The sequence below is a fragment of the Papio anubis genome, chromosome 8 (assembly GCF_008728515.1).
Source record: "Papio anubis isolate 15944 chromosome 8, Panubis1.0, whole genome shotgun sequence".
Classification (NCBI taxonomy): domain Eukaryota; kingdom Metazoa; phylum Chordata; class Mammalia; order Primates; family Cercopithecidae; genus Papio; species Papio anubis.
The window spans coordinates 99,134,450-99,149,045 of record NC_044983.1 but is presented as its reverse complement, the minus strand read 5'-3'; the positions used below and the strand labels follow the sequence as shown (position 1 = coordinate 99,149,045).

Below are 14,596 nucleotides of genomic sequence, written 5' to 3'. Positions count from 1 at the left end.
CTTTTTAAAAATGTCAAAGTCATGGCAAGTTTTGACATTTTTAAATGTCAGCAAAAAAAGATAACTTAAAATTATATGCTATGATTGAGTTCAGAAGTTGTTACCCTTGTCTTTGTACCCAGTTTAAGAGGCATGAAACAAAATTCTATTTGTATCTTTTTAAGAGAGGATGATTTTTTTATGGTCCACAGATCAATTTTGATAACCAATATCAGATCAAAATGCATACAGCCCATTTAAAAATACTTTTATATGCATACCATTATGAAATCAAATGATGAAATATTTTAACAGCTTTCAAATGGCAGTTTGTATTTATTTTCTATCAACCGTAATTAGCATAAAGCACTGTTCAACTATATGCTATCTCAGACCTCAACTGTATTTTCATCACAACATTTTGACTACTGAATCTCTCAGTCACCAAAATAAATAAAATAGCTTTTATTTAAGTTATCATATTAATTCCCAAGCAGGATGTATGATACATATGCCAATAATGTACTGATTTTCATTATGAAGACCAGTATAAAACTCCTTTCTTTCATTTATTCACAAATTTCTATTGATGACCATTTTTCATTCCTCGCAGAACAGCTGACCAGTGAAAACATTTTGGAAAGACACAAAAGAACAGATATACTGAAAAATAGAGGCAAGATATGGGGATAGAGTTCATAGCATTTGAGTCCATAACTCTAATTGTTTGTAAGGTCTATCTTCATTCTTTTCCTGGGGTTCTGTCAGACACTCTAATATACTTATAATTCTTCTTTCTTTTTTCTTAAGCTTTTTTACTTATCTATTCATTCAGTCTTTCAACAACTATTTAATGAGCACTACTATGTATCAATTACTGTGTGAGGTGCTAGGAATACACTGAGGAAGAAGATACACATGACTGTTGCATAATGAAATTTGTTTAATTTCTTCAATTCTTCCCTTTCTTTTGTAGAGAACATTTAAATGTCTTAGTGTTGAAAAGCATTGGTTTTAAAATGCCTTTTAAAATGTCAACACTTACAAGTAAAGTTTTTCTGATAATGGAGCCAATGATTTACTTTTTTGATTGCACACACACACACACACACACACACAATTTTAGTTAACTGAAATTGACTAAAATTAAAAAGAATAGCTGTCTAATCTAAAGGAAAAGTCATGCTTCACAGCTAACTTATAAAATGCACTTTGCACATCTTTGTCATCGCTGGGTTTTATTAAAATAATTCTACTAACTTTTAAAATTGATGTTGCTTCTTCAACAGGTTTATTTTTTTCTTTTTGTAAGTATGTATTCTGTGACTACTAGCCCCCTAGTGGATAGCAAACGTCAACAAAAAATTTGCACAAGTTACACATTCATCAGTAAAAACGCATTTTCATTTTTAGCATCTTGCTGCTGAAATATTTGTTGCAAATTTTTAAAATTACCAAATAATAAAATACACAAATATTTATAAATTTACACTATACAATAAATGACAAAACCACTGCAGAAAAAAAATCCAGACTACCTTCTGTAAATTCTATGACAGGACTGTTCAGCCTCTATTTCCTACCCTAATTTATAATCTCCAACAACCTTATAGTCTCCCCTCTGAAATGCCAAACGATGGATCATGACAAAACTGGCCAATACATCAAAAGGCAAATGGCACAGCAATGTCAAATACTTCTACCACCACCACCAAAGATCTTTCTATCAGACTTCGTTTTAGTAGTGGTACCTTGCATCCTGTCCTTTAAAAAGAAATGTTAGCTGTCTTGTATCTGAAAAGTTAGGGAAAAGATGGATTATTGCTGATTATATTTCAGTTGAGAACTCTTCACCACACATGCATCCCACACAGTATGAAATCATGGCAGGAGCACTATGTAAGTACAAAATGGAGACCTTCCAAACTCACCCCAGCTTATTTTAATGCAACTCTTAATAAAATACTTCATATAAAATCCAGAACAAATGTCAATCTATGCAGAATGCCGGGCCAGCATGTGTAAACTGGGACTGTCCTAGGCAAGCTGGCACGTGTTGCAACTCTATTTATAGGTCACTTAAATGAAGGAAAGTTGACAATGGTTCAAGTTTAATTCAGTTGAAAATAGAAATAGAGATTCTTTTTTTCACCTAAAAATTGAAATATTTAAGTTATGTATTCCAAGAGAACAAACTGACTTCTATGCAGTAAAACCAATTATTTTACTATGTTAAACATCCTTTTTAAGGGAGATATTTTGTCTTTCAGAGCTCATATCATATTCTTGAAAATAAAAAAGTCTATTAAGCATTGGCCATATAAGAACAGATCATTATTTGTCTTCAAGTCTATTAATCATCCTTTCAATAAAAGATAAAAATGTTACAGAAAAGACACCAGTCATGTTAAAGACATTTGTTAATTATTACAATTTTCTCTCATTCATCATATGCACCAAGCATTTATTGAATGTGCATAATTCATAGAAAGTGGCACGAAAGACATAGCCATTTTTGTTGCCTTTTTGTTTTACCTGTATTCTAAAAAGTATAAGAAGAAATATCTAGGAATAAAGGTTATGAGATCATTTGCTTCCAGGTTATTAGATTCTTTTTACCCCTAAGAAAAACATTGGTGATTTATTTTTTCTAGTTCCTTAGCTGTATAGTTTAACCTTTTTCTTAACCACACTTTTTTTCCTTTTACAAATTATTTCCCTTTACAACATTTTATCTTATTTCTCTCATGGTTATGCTATTTTTTCTTACGACATAGCACAGATGACCACTTCGAATAAGAGTCGTGACAATCATGGTCATGATTTCATGAAAGCAGACTACCCAGATAGTCCTTAAACCATATGTAATGCACACTTAGTAAATTCTAAATACAGTTGATTGGTGTTAGGTACACTATCAGCATTCTATAAATATAAGCATCTGAATCTACTGAAAAGATCCATTATCGAAACACTGATTATAAAGAAAATTTCATTAATTTAGACTCGATTTCACAATAAGTCTTAAATATTTACTACTAATAAAATTTCAATGAAACTAGTGATTTTAAAATGTAGCAATTATGCACATAATTCTCCTTTAATTTTTTACTAAATATAATTTACATGCAATTAAAAGTACACATATCTTAAATGTTACTACTATAATAGCCATTGACAAATACATCACCCAGTAATCCATATCCCTATGGAAGATACAGGTTTCCATCACCCCAGAAAGTTCCCTCAAGGAAAACATCGTTATGATTTCTTTTCTATAGATTTGTTTTATCTCTTCTTGACCTTCATATAAATGGAATCATATCATATGTACTCTTTTGTGTCTAGCTTCTTCCATTCATCACAATGATTTTGAGATTTATCCATGTTTCTGTGCATGTAAATAGTTCCCTCACTTCATGGATAAATAATACACTTATTTGAATATACTTGAATATACCACAGTTTGTTTATTCATTCTCCTGTTGATGGACATATGGGAAGTTTCCATTTTGGAAATTCTATGAATGAGACTGCTATAAACATTATCATACAAGTATTTTGTAGATATATTACTTCATCTCTCTTAATTAAATACCTAGGAGTAGAACTGCTGGGTCATTGGGAAAGTGTATATTTAATTTTATAAGAAACTGTCAAATACTTTTCTAATGTTTAGACCATTTATTTATTTATTTATTTATTTATTTATTTATTTATTGAGACAGCGTCTCACTCAGTCACCCAGGCTGGAGTGCAGTGGTGCAATCTCAGCTCACTGCAACCTCTGCCTCCCGGGTTCAAGCAATTCTCGTGCCTCAACCTCCTGAGTAGCTGGGATTACAGGCATGTGCCACCGCGCCCAGCTAATTTTTGTATTTGTAGCAGAGACGGGGTTTCACCATATTGGCCAAGCTGGTCTCAAACTCTTCACCTCAAATGATCTGCCTGCCTCAGCCTCCCATGTTTATACCATTTTAATTGTTTTATACTTTCACTAACAAGATGTTAGCAGTCAAATTCCTCTTAATTCTCACAAAAGGTAAGTGTTGTCAGAATTTTTGTTGTTTTAAATCGTAGCATTCCTAGTGGATATATCAAAGTATCTCCTTATAGTTTTTTGGGGTTTTTATTTTTTGTTTTTTGTTTTTAGATGTAGTTTCCCTCTTGTTGCCCAGGCTGGAGTGCAATGGCGCCATCTTGGCTCACCACAACCACCACCTCCCGGATTCAAGTGATTCTCCTGCCTCAGCCTTCCTGAGTATAGCTGGGATTACAGGTATGCACCACCACACCCGACTAACTTTGTATTTTTAGTAGAGATGAGGTTTCTCCATGTTGGTCAGGCTGGTCTTGAACTTCCAACCTCAGATGATCCGCCCGCCTGTGCCTTCCAAAGTGCTGGGATTAGAGGCATGAGCCACCGCTCCTGGCACTTTATAGTCTTGATTTGTATTTCTCAAATAACTAAACACATAGGACACTTCTTGTACTTACTAGCAATGCATTTTTTTTTTTTATAAACAGCCTATTCCAACTTCTTATACTTTAGGGTTAAGTTAATGAATTTTAAGAGTGCTTCATATACCTTTTTAAGCAATATGCATTTTAAGCAATAAGCAAATATTTTCTCTTGAAATTTCTTGAAATACAATGTGGTTATACAGTTTCTTAATAGTGTCTCAATGAATAAAAGTTTTTATTTTGATGAAGTCTAATTTGTTGTGGATTTTTTTTCATTTTATAGAATTAGTGCTTTCTGTGTCTTGTCTAAGAAATTATTGACTACTCTAAAATCTGGAAGAAGTTCTCCTCTAATTCCTCCTACAAGCTTTACAGTTTTAGCCAAAACTAAGATCAAATAATATTATCCAATATTTTCTTCCAGAAGTTTTATACTTTTAGGTTTTACATGTATCTCTATGATCCACTTTCAGTTAATTTTATACAGTAAAAAGAACTAGGCTTCAAACTTTTTTGGATATGGATATTCAGTTATTCCAGCACCATTTGTTGAAAACACTATCCTTTCTCTACTGCACTGCTGTTGCCTCTCTGTCAAAAATTACTTGTCTATACATGAATGGCTTTATATATAGACTCTCCATTCTGTTTCACTGATCTATTTGTCTTTATGCCAATGCCACAATGTTTTGATTACTGTAGACTTATAATGTATTCAAATCAGGTAGTGTTAGGCCTCTAACTTCGTTCTTCGTAAAAAGCTGTTTTGGTTATTTCAAACATTTCTATTTTAAGTTTAGAATCTATCTGTATATATAGATCAAATTGGGGAGAAATGACATCTTAACAATACTGAGTTGTATGATCCGTGAACACAGTTTATCTTTCCATTTATGCAGACTTTCTTTTATTTCTTTCATCAGTGTTTCAGTGTTTTCAACATACAAACCTTGTGCATATTTTGTTAGATTTATATCTAAGTACTTCATTTTTTGGTGCTAGTATAAATTTATTTTGTATTTTTAATGGTCTTAAAATTTTTTTAATTTCTATTTATAAGTGTTTCCTTGCTACTATTTAGAAATATAAATGGTTATCAGATATTGACTATATTCTACAGCCTTACTAAACTCACCAGTTCTAGTAACAATTTTATAGATCCCCTTAATGTTCTCTATAAATATTCATGTTCTCTGTGAATAAAGTGTTAGTTCTTTCTTTTCAATCTAGATGCCTTTTATTTTATTTTATTATGCCTATTGTGTAAGAGTAAATCCAGGCACTATTATTCCATCTGTACTGGAAGCTGAAGTGTTAAGTACATATTTGAATATTATTTTTATTTTTAAATAATCAATGTCACAGAGATATTTGGAAAGTCATAAGTATTAGATAACAAGGAAATGGTGATTACCAAACTGCTAAATATTCATCATGCTGAACCTACCTTAAAACTTTAAAGTTTAGATCCAAGATAATTGTTTTATATTTTTATTACCCTTGGTATTTTCATTAAGAGTCATCATTCAAGCAGTAAAATGTAGAAACAAATACTACACTGAAATTCAATAAATATCTGTTGAATGAATGAATTATAACAATGAATTATAGTATGAATGAAGAAAATCCTGCATTAATTTGTCATACAACTACCAGTTATAGGAGGAAAAAAATAGCGACAGAGAATGCCTTCAAGTTTATCTCATGGCAGAGGAGCTTAAAATACAACACAATACAGAATTTTGGAACTGGAGGTCTTCTCAGGATTTAGACTGTCTTTTCCCATTCCAGAGATGAGAAGAAGGAGACACAGAGAAAAAAATAAACATCTAGAAATGATGACACTATGGGCCTAGGTTTTCTGACTTCTAGTTCTTTCCTATCTACCATACAAACTATCCATATTTCTTACTTTTTAACTTCTCTAAATGTTGTAGAAACTGCTACATATTAAATAAATAGTAAAATTTTGCAAATAAAAAAACTTTCCTACATTTCACTTATTTTCAACTACGAAAATTATGAAGCATCCAACTATTAAATAATTTCAAATGTAAGAAATATCAACTAAATGTTTTTAAACAGTTTTACTTTAATTTTCACTAATTTTATTTTCCTAACCAGAAAAAAAATCCAGTTTTAAAATGTATTTCACAAGTTATTTTGAAATAAAAACATGCTTGAAACTCAAAAATATTTTGCATCTAAGTTGATAAAGAATTGCAATTTTATGAGTATATGTTAAGTAAGTATTCGCCTACTCAACGCTAAGGTCTAGGGCCAACTTGATATTCATTCATTCAATAAATACTAATGACCTATCTGTAAAACACTATACCAAAACCTGTGAGAGAAATAACAAGTCATTTAAAAAGGTCAAAACTACTGCATCACGTTACAGATCAAAGCTCCTTAAAAGAGTAACATACTTTTCTGTCTCAAATATAGTTACAAGTCCATAGAGATTTAAATTAAGTTGAACTGAAGTTTCTCTTTCTGAAGCCACTGGTTTCTGAATGGTATTGAAAAAACAAATTACTAATGCTTTAAACTGAAATTATATTCCTAGCATTACCTCCACTTCCCTGTCCAATTCAAATACTGCAAGAAAACCCATTCTGGTAACAAAGAAGAAAGAGAGACAGAGACAGAAGGATAGAAGCTGGGAGGCAGGGTGGGAGATAAAGTAACAAAAAAAAAATAGGTTTAATTGAAAAAATTTAAATGGTGACAAAAGAAAATGGGCAAAGGGAGAAATTTCTACAACACTAAGAGAACTGCTCTCTAGGGCAGGGATTGGCACACTTTTTCTGTAAAAGATCAGAGAGCAAATATTTGCAGTTTTTGGTTTTTTTTTTTTTTTTTTTTGGAGACAGGGTTTCACGCTTGTTGCCCGGACTGGAGTGCAATGGCACGATCTTGGCTCGCTGCAACCTCCAGCTTCCAGGTTCAAGCGATTCTACCACCTCAGCCTCCCAAGTAGCTGGGATTATAGGCATACACCACCACATCCAGCTAATTTTTGTATTTTTAGTAAACATGTGGTTTCAAGATGTTGGCCAAGCTGGTCTTAAACCCCTGACTTCAGGTGATCCATCCTCCTCGGCCTCCCAAAGTGCTGGGATTACAGGCATGAGCCACTGCACCCGTCCTATATTTGCAGTTTTGAGGCCCATATGGTCTTTCACAACAGCTCAACTATGGAACTGTAGCTGAGAGCAGCCGTAGACAATAAGTAAATGAACAGGAGTGGCTGTGTTCCAAAAGAACTTTGTTTACAAAAACCAAGTGGCAAGTCAAATTTGGCCCAGGTTCATAGTTTGCTGACCCCTTGCTGTAGGGGAAAAAATTCAAAGGACTCAATACTGGCTACAGATAAATGTCTAATTAACTACTGTATAATCTGCATTTTAAAATAAAAGAAATACTCTTTAAAGTGTTTCCCAAATAAACATTTATGTAAGTTATAATGAGTTCCATTTTCTAGGCATAACTACCAAATCTGGTATTAAACTCTAACTTCTTTCCTGACTAAAAGTAATTTTTGTGAACAAAAGGAGCTATTGGTTGGGCATTTATAAGGTTTGGAAAGAAGATATACAGTATGCTTTGAGTCATTTAGCATGAATTTATTAGCAGTAGTAGCCAAGGCACCAGGCAAAAGAGAAAAGACTAAAAGGAACTACAACCTGTTGGCTCCCCACAATAGGTCAATTTCAATTGTTTATTCAGGCCAGTAGTTGTGAGTGAAAGAGGCAATAAGGAATATAAGATTCTTATTTGTTCTCATTACCATCTTCTTCTAAGATTACAGATAGGCAACCGGGCGCAGTGGCTCATGCCTGTAATCCCAACACTTTGGGAGGCCTAGGTGGGTGGATCATCTGAGGTCAGGAGTATGAGACCAGCCTGGCCAACATGGTGAAACCCCGTCTCTACTAAAAACACAAAAAAATTAGCCAGGCATGGTGGCGGGTGCCTGTAATCCCAGCTACTTGGGAAGTTGAGGCAGGAGAATCGCTTGAACCCAGGAGGTGGAGGTTGCAGTGAGCTGAGATCATGCCACTGCACTCCAGCCTGAGCAACAAAAAGACTTCTGTCTCAAAACAAAACAAAACAAAAAACATAAAGATTACAGATAGGCTTTACCTTGTCTATAATGATGAATTAATTACTCATAAATTTACTGAATTTATTTTTAACATGCATAACTTCCTGATGAAATGCATTCCAAAACTTAATATTCTATTATATGACCCAGTGCTTTAGTATTTCGTTTTATTCTTCCTAAACCTGCCTCTCTAAGCTCCACAAAAAGCTATCTCATGTGGTTAATTTTTAAACAAATGGAGTCTATATTCCTATTTTCCATTTTTTTTTTTTAGTCTGATCTTATTGATGTGTTACTCAAGAAATCTTATTTCTGATTGGATTCAGACTTAGAAGTAGAAGCTCCCAGAGAGGAAAGTCTGAATTTCTTGGCAATTTGTTCCTGGCGCTTCTGTTTAGCCTCCTTCATTCTCTTGGCCGCAAGTTAAGCATATTCTGCAGCCTCTTCCTAATTTTTCTTAGTATGCTGCTTCTCAGGCAATATGCCGCCATTTGTGCTGCAGGACATGTGGAGTAACAAGATGCTGAATCTTGGGTGCTTTGGTCCTAGGTTTCCTACCTTCTTTGTTTAAAGGCTTTCTTACAACATACTGGTGGACATCATCTTCTTTAGAGAGATTGAAAAGTTTGAGGATTCTGCTAGCTTTTTTGGGCCCCAGGCGACGAGGCACCATAGTATCAGTCAATCCAGGAATATACTTCTCTCCTTTTTTAACAATAACCAAGTTAGAATGCTCCAATTGGCATCCACAATGCAACCACAAACTGATTTTCTCTTTCTTTCTCCAGTTCTTCTTGGTCTGTAACAGGAATGCCCCTTACTCATTAGCAGGTGGACACGGCCATGAATCAAGATACCCCGCTTCATGGGGAATCATTGTTTGTCATTACCACCACTGATTAGGACCACATAACCCTTCCATTCTTCAACCAGAGCATCAGCAGCAACTTCTGTGGCCATATGCTTCTCATAAAAAGTGCAGTTTGCATTTATTGTCCACTTCAATGAGTTTCTGGCAGCCAGTGGCTGGGAAGGAGATGTCCAGTTTCATCTTGAAGCAGGTGAATGCCTCCAAGGTGCCATGAAAAAGAGCTCATTATCCATTTTATTTAGTTATTCATTCACTCCTTTTTAAAAAATCCTATCTCCATTGGTTATCTATTTTTTCATATACCTTGACCATTATAACTGCCATTTGGGGAACTTTCTTGATCTCTGAAGTCATTGTGTAGCAGATACTACCAGCAACCCAACCATATTGCCTCATCATTCACCATTCCCTACATAGCAATATCGGCTTACTATAAGTGTCTGTTACATGCTGCCTGAGCGCTTTCTCTGGCCAGTGAGTTTCAGAGAGTTAACAATTCCCATGATCAGCCCTGGACCAACAACAAAGGAGAGTTGATAAATAAATACTCCAACTTTCTTGTCCTCTATATAGGATAACTCTGAGGTCTTTCTACCCAGTCTCCCAGAAGAAGTCTCCACAAGATTAAGATGACTGTTTTCCCCAAAGATAGGATTACATATGCTGTTCCCTTTTACCACTTTGTAAAAGAAGAGATGCAGTCATTGTTTTCTTTTTCTCTTAAGATCCAGCAACATATTGGAGTGGTGACTTTAGGCACCATCTAAAATGACTCCCAGTGGTCTTACTTGTTAGAACTGATACCTGAGAACCCACCATACTATATATACAATTTGTTTCTGCAGAAATGCATGACTTTGTACTTATTCAACACAGAAATAAATGTACCTGCTACTTCTGGGCAACAGAAATAGTATAAACCAAATTTAAATTTATCTTTATTCAAACAGAAAAATAAGGTATAGAAAAATAGGCCGAGCACGGTGGCTCACACCTGTAATCTCAGGACTTTGGGAGGCCGAGGTGGGCAGATCACGAGGTCATGAGATTGAGACCATCCTGGCCAACATGGTGAAACCCTGGCTCTATTAAAGTACAAAAAATTAGCCAAGCATGGTGGTGCACACCTGTAGTCCCAGCTACTTGGGAGGCTGAGGCAGGGGAATCACCTGAACCTAGGAGGCAGAGATTGCAGTGAGCCAAGATCGTGCCACTGCACTCCAGCCTGACAACAGCGTAAGACTCCGTCTCAAGAAAATAAATAAATAAATAAATAAATAAATAAATAAATAAGGAAGAAAAAGAATCTTCCCATCAAAATCCTTTATTCTCCTTCCAAAGGTAGGAAATATAAGAGCCCTATGTACTATTTTAAGTATCACACTTTGAACACGGAGAAGCCCATAGAACTGAGCCAAAATAGTTACAACAGAGTTAGCACATGGATATATCAAACTCATGAAATCCTTCACTATAAACCTGACGTTGGGTCTGCATATACTTGCTTGAAACACCACATCATCCTTCAGCCCAGGATAGAACCTTTGGAGATATTGTTAACCTTCCCCATTATCTTAACTCCCACTTCCAACTAGTCCCATCAATCCAACCTCTATAAAGTGTCTTATAGCCATCTCTTCTTCATTCCCATTAGTCCAATGCTAGTCTCTCTTTCCTATGACAAAAACTTCTAAGTTCCCTGTTTTATTTCACTTCTTTATTCTGGGAAATCTATCTGATAACCTAACACTCCCACATCCCATCTAAGATAGTTCAAACCTATGATAGGTCAAGTCCTGAACATCACATATTTATGTAAAACATACGAATGTTTACATTACTTAGACAACTCACCGTTGCCTAAACATTTCATGTATTGTTATCTCTGTTTGGAATGAAGACTAAAAGTAAAAACATTTGCCTAAAGATTAAACAAAATGTTTACCTGTCTGAAGCTATGTCACTGGCAACGTGATGCTTCACGCCTGACCCATTTTTAATAGAATCCTGTCTTGTGAGCCCATGAGATCGACTTTTCTCCACTGCAGGTACAGATAAGTCACCTGAGGGTCCTTGGAACTGGGTCTGCTCATGTAGTTTTGGTTTCTTCTCCTGAGGTGCCTCCTCATTTCTTAGCCCTCGAAGAACCTTTTGATCAGGTTGCTGTGGTGTATTAGTTCCACTATTATAAAACCACGCTCCTGATTTAGTGAGGATTTCTTGTTGTTTTCGGCACAAATTACATACCCACATAACCTGCACATGAAGACATAGGGGGAAAAAAATTAGTGTTCCCAAAAGTTAAAAACAAAGAAAAAGAGACAAAAATTCAAGCAAACAAAAAATTAGATGGTTATCCTTCTGAAGTTAAAACATAATCCCAATTAACTGCTACTGTAAATTAAATAATACATACTTTCTCTTAATTTTTTTGAATAATTCTAATGAAATAGATAACATTTATTGACCACAAAGATAGCAAACTAGAGTCCCAAATTGCTGATTGTTCATTTGTACTATTTAATTCGTTTTATTTAAATTAGAGGCATTGTGTAACACACAGAAAATAGATTTTGAAGCTAGACAGTTGGGTTTAAATACCAACTCCAAAATTAGAAACTTTGCAACTTTCAACAAGGAACTGAATCTTCGTATCTATAAAACTTAGTTTCCTTAATGATAAAATAGGGAAATAAAGATGATAATTTCCCTGTATTTTGAGGTTGAATATTAGAAATAATTTATTTAAAATATCTGCAATATTACTTATTATAAAGAAAACTAGCTGTTAATATTATGTTAACATTCTATCAGCAATTATATTATTCTTAAGGGGGCTTTTATTTTTTTCAAGTAGCACCTAATGGCTAAAATAAAGCTACAAGCTTTGTTGATCCTCTATTTAAAAAAACCTATTAATTGCTAATAATCTATAGTAATGCACTTGATGTTTTTACTGTGGCAAAAGACACAAAATAAAATTTGCCATTTTAACCATTTTTAATTGTACACACCTCAGTAGCAGTAAGTATATTCACATTGTGAAACAGATCTTCAAAACTTTTCTTGCAAAACTGAAACTCTACACCCCATTAAACAGCAACAGCCCTTTTCCTCTCCCAGCACAACTATTCTATACTCAATTTTTCAACAGATATATTTTTCAGATTCCAGAAATCTAAACATATTGTAATTAATATCTCTGTGGCCAGAAAACCCTTCACTATTTTCCGAAAAATCCTTTTCAATTAATCATTTAAAAAGTCATATTATCATAAAATAAGCATTCATAATTCAAGTGTATGAGTGCTAATGTTTTACGTCAAATACTTACTCTTACACAGCTCTCCAGGTTGCTAAACATTTTCTCACATGAAATAAATTACAACAGTATAGATAATCACAGTAAAAGGTTCAACATGGTATTTTCAACTGACACAAAAATGTTTCTGTAAAATACCACTTAGATTTTTTACCTGATTGTCCATTATTCCAGTTCATAGTTTGTGCAGATCTTATCACACAATATTGTACTTGCTCATTTTTATTATTTTTTTCTTTCATTGAATTGTATATACATTTCTTTTCTCCCCAATTAAATTTGAAGCTTATTGAAGGCAGGAACTACATCTTCTACTAACGTAATAAAACCTTATAAATTATAGAATGGTAAGATATAATAAATGTTTGCTAAGTTTAAGTTTTTTAAAATTCTTCTGGGGGAAATATGGTAATAATATATTTGATATTATTAGGCCAAGATGTATGTTCATTAATTTCCTAAAGAATTAGTCATAAATAATATCAATATATGTACGTATTTTATTTTTATAAGTATTTTATGTGAAAACACCATTATTTCACTGAAATTAAAAAGAATATGCCTCACAGTTCAAATTTCTTTTGCTATAATTGATTTGAATAGACATGAAATATATCTAACCCATCAACAGTCTCAAAATCAAATTTGAGTCAGCATCTCAGTCTTTTGATGCCATCTTGTGACAAATGCAAGTACTGCAGATCTCTTTAAAAAGTCACGCTAAACAGATCCACAAAATAATGCAAAAATAAATGAAGTTTGAATTTCAACTTTTCTATTTTAAACAAGTTGTTATTTATGCTTCAGTGATAATCTATGCTAGATTATTATAAGATATAAATTTATCTGAATTAGGTCACATTCAGAGTACTGAAAAAGAGCATCCTTTCGTGCCTGGTAATCAACAAATGAAACAGAAATGAGAGCTTGTGAGACAGACAATTATCCAATCACTATCATCTGCAGAAACAGCATTTTGCTGCTTTGTAGCAGTTGAAAAATAAAATTTTTCACAAGGTAAGCAGGTTACTTAATGTATTTTAGAGCAGAGCTTCTCAAAGAATATCACCAGCATCAGTACCACCAGAACAGCATCAGTATCACCAGAAGTGCAAATTCCCAGGTCCCACCCCAGACTTACTGAATAGGAAACTCTGGGGCAGTTCCCAGTAATATTTTACCCCAAATCCTCCAGGTAATTCTGTTTGCTAACATTTGAGATCCACCAATCTATGGCAGAGATTCCTAGTTCAATATGTTAAATGGGTTACAAGTATGCTCCTCAGACTGGCTAAGACCAAAGGAGTTCATATTCAGCCTTGTCAGTTTACCTTAGTGTGAACTGCTGACTGTACAAATAGTATTGTTTCTGTGGAGCCCAAAATGAGAAAAAGAATTGGAAACACTATCAGCTTAATCTTCCTCATCTGCTAATATCCAGTGAATATTAATATAACACAGATGAGTAAGGTATGAAGGATGTCTGATTCCTATTAAAGACTCTCCATGTGTTAATATCCTTCTCACATTGCCTGGGCTATGCACACTGCTTGCTCCTTTTCTGACTAGATCATTTGTTCCCTCCTAAATCACTAGCTCCTATATCCTTCCCTTCCTCCTTTCCTCCCTCCTTTATTCTATATTCCTCCCTCCCTTATCCTATATCCCTGCCTTCCTCCCTTCCTTCTCTCCTTCCTCCCTCCTTTCCTTTCTTCCTTCTTCTTCTTTTTTTTTCTTTCTTGAAACAGGGTCTTACTTTGTCACCCAGGCTGGAGTTCAATGGCACACTCTCAGTTCACTATAGCCTCAACCTGCCAAGCTAAAATGATCCTCCTGCCTCAGTCCCTCA

At 34.3% G+C, this 14,596-nt stretch overlaps 1 protein-coding gene and 1 pseudogene across 25 annotated transcripts in view; both read right to left on the bottom strand.

Annotated features, from left to right (window-relative positions):
* RIMS2 (regulating synaptic membrane exocytosis 2) overlaps positions 1-14,381 on the bottom strand; it is a 507,129-nt gene extending 492,748 nt beyond the window's left edge. For 5 of the 25 annotated variants that reach the window (XM_031650084.1, XM_031650087.1, XM_031650088.1 and 2 more), the window contains exon 1: positions 11,371-14,376. In XM_031650084.1, coding sequence (XP_031505944.1) covers positions 11,371-11,678 — 308 coding nt within the window. In that variant the 5' untranslated portion in view covers positions 11,679-14,376. Of the gene's footprint in view, positions 1-11,370 lie in introns of all 25 variants that reach the window. The other 20 variants (XM_031650083.1, XM_031650085.1, XM_031650091.1 and 17 more) reach the window with 10 other exon arrangements.
* On the bottom strand, positions 8,497-10,425 carry LOC103887027 (annotated as a pseudogene).
* Positions 14,382-14,596: the final 215 nt, after the last annotated feature.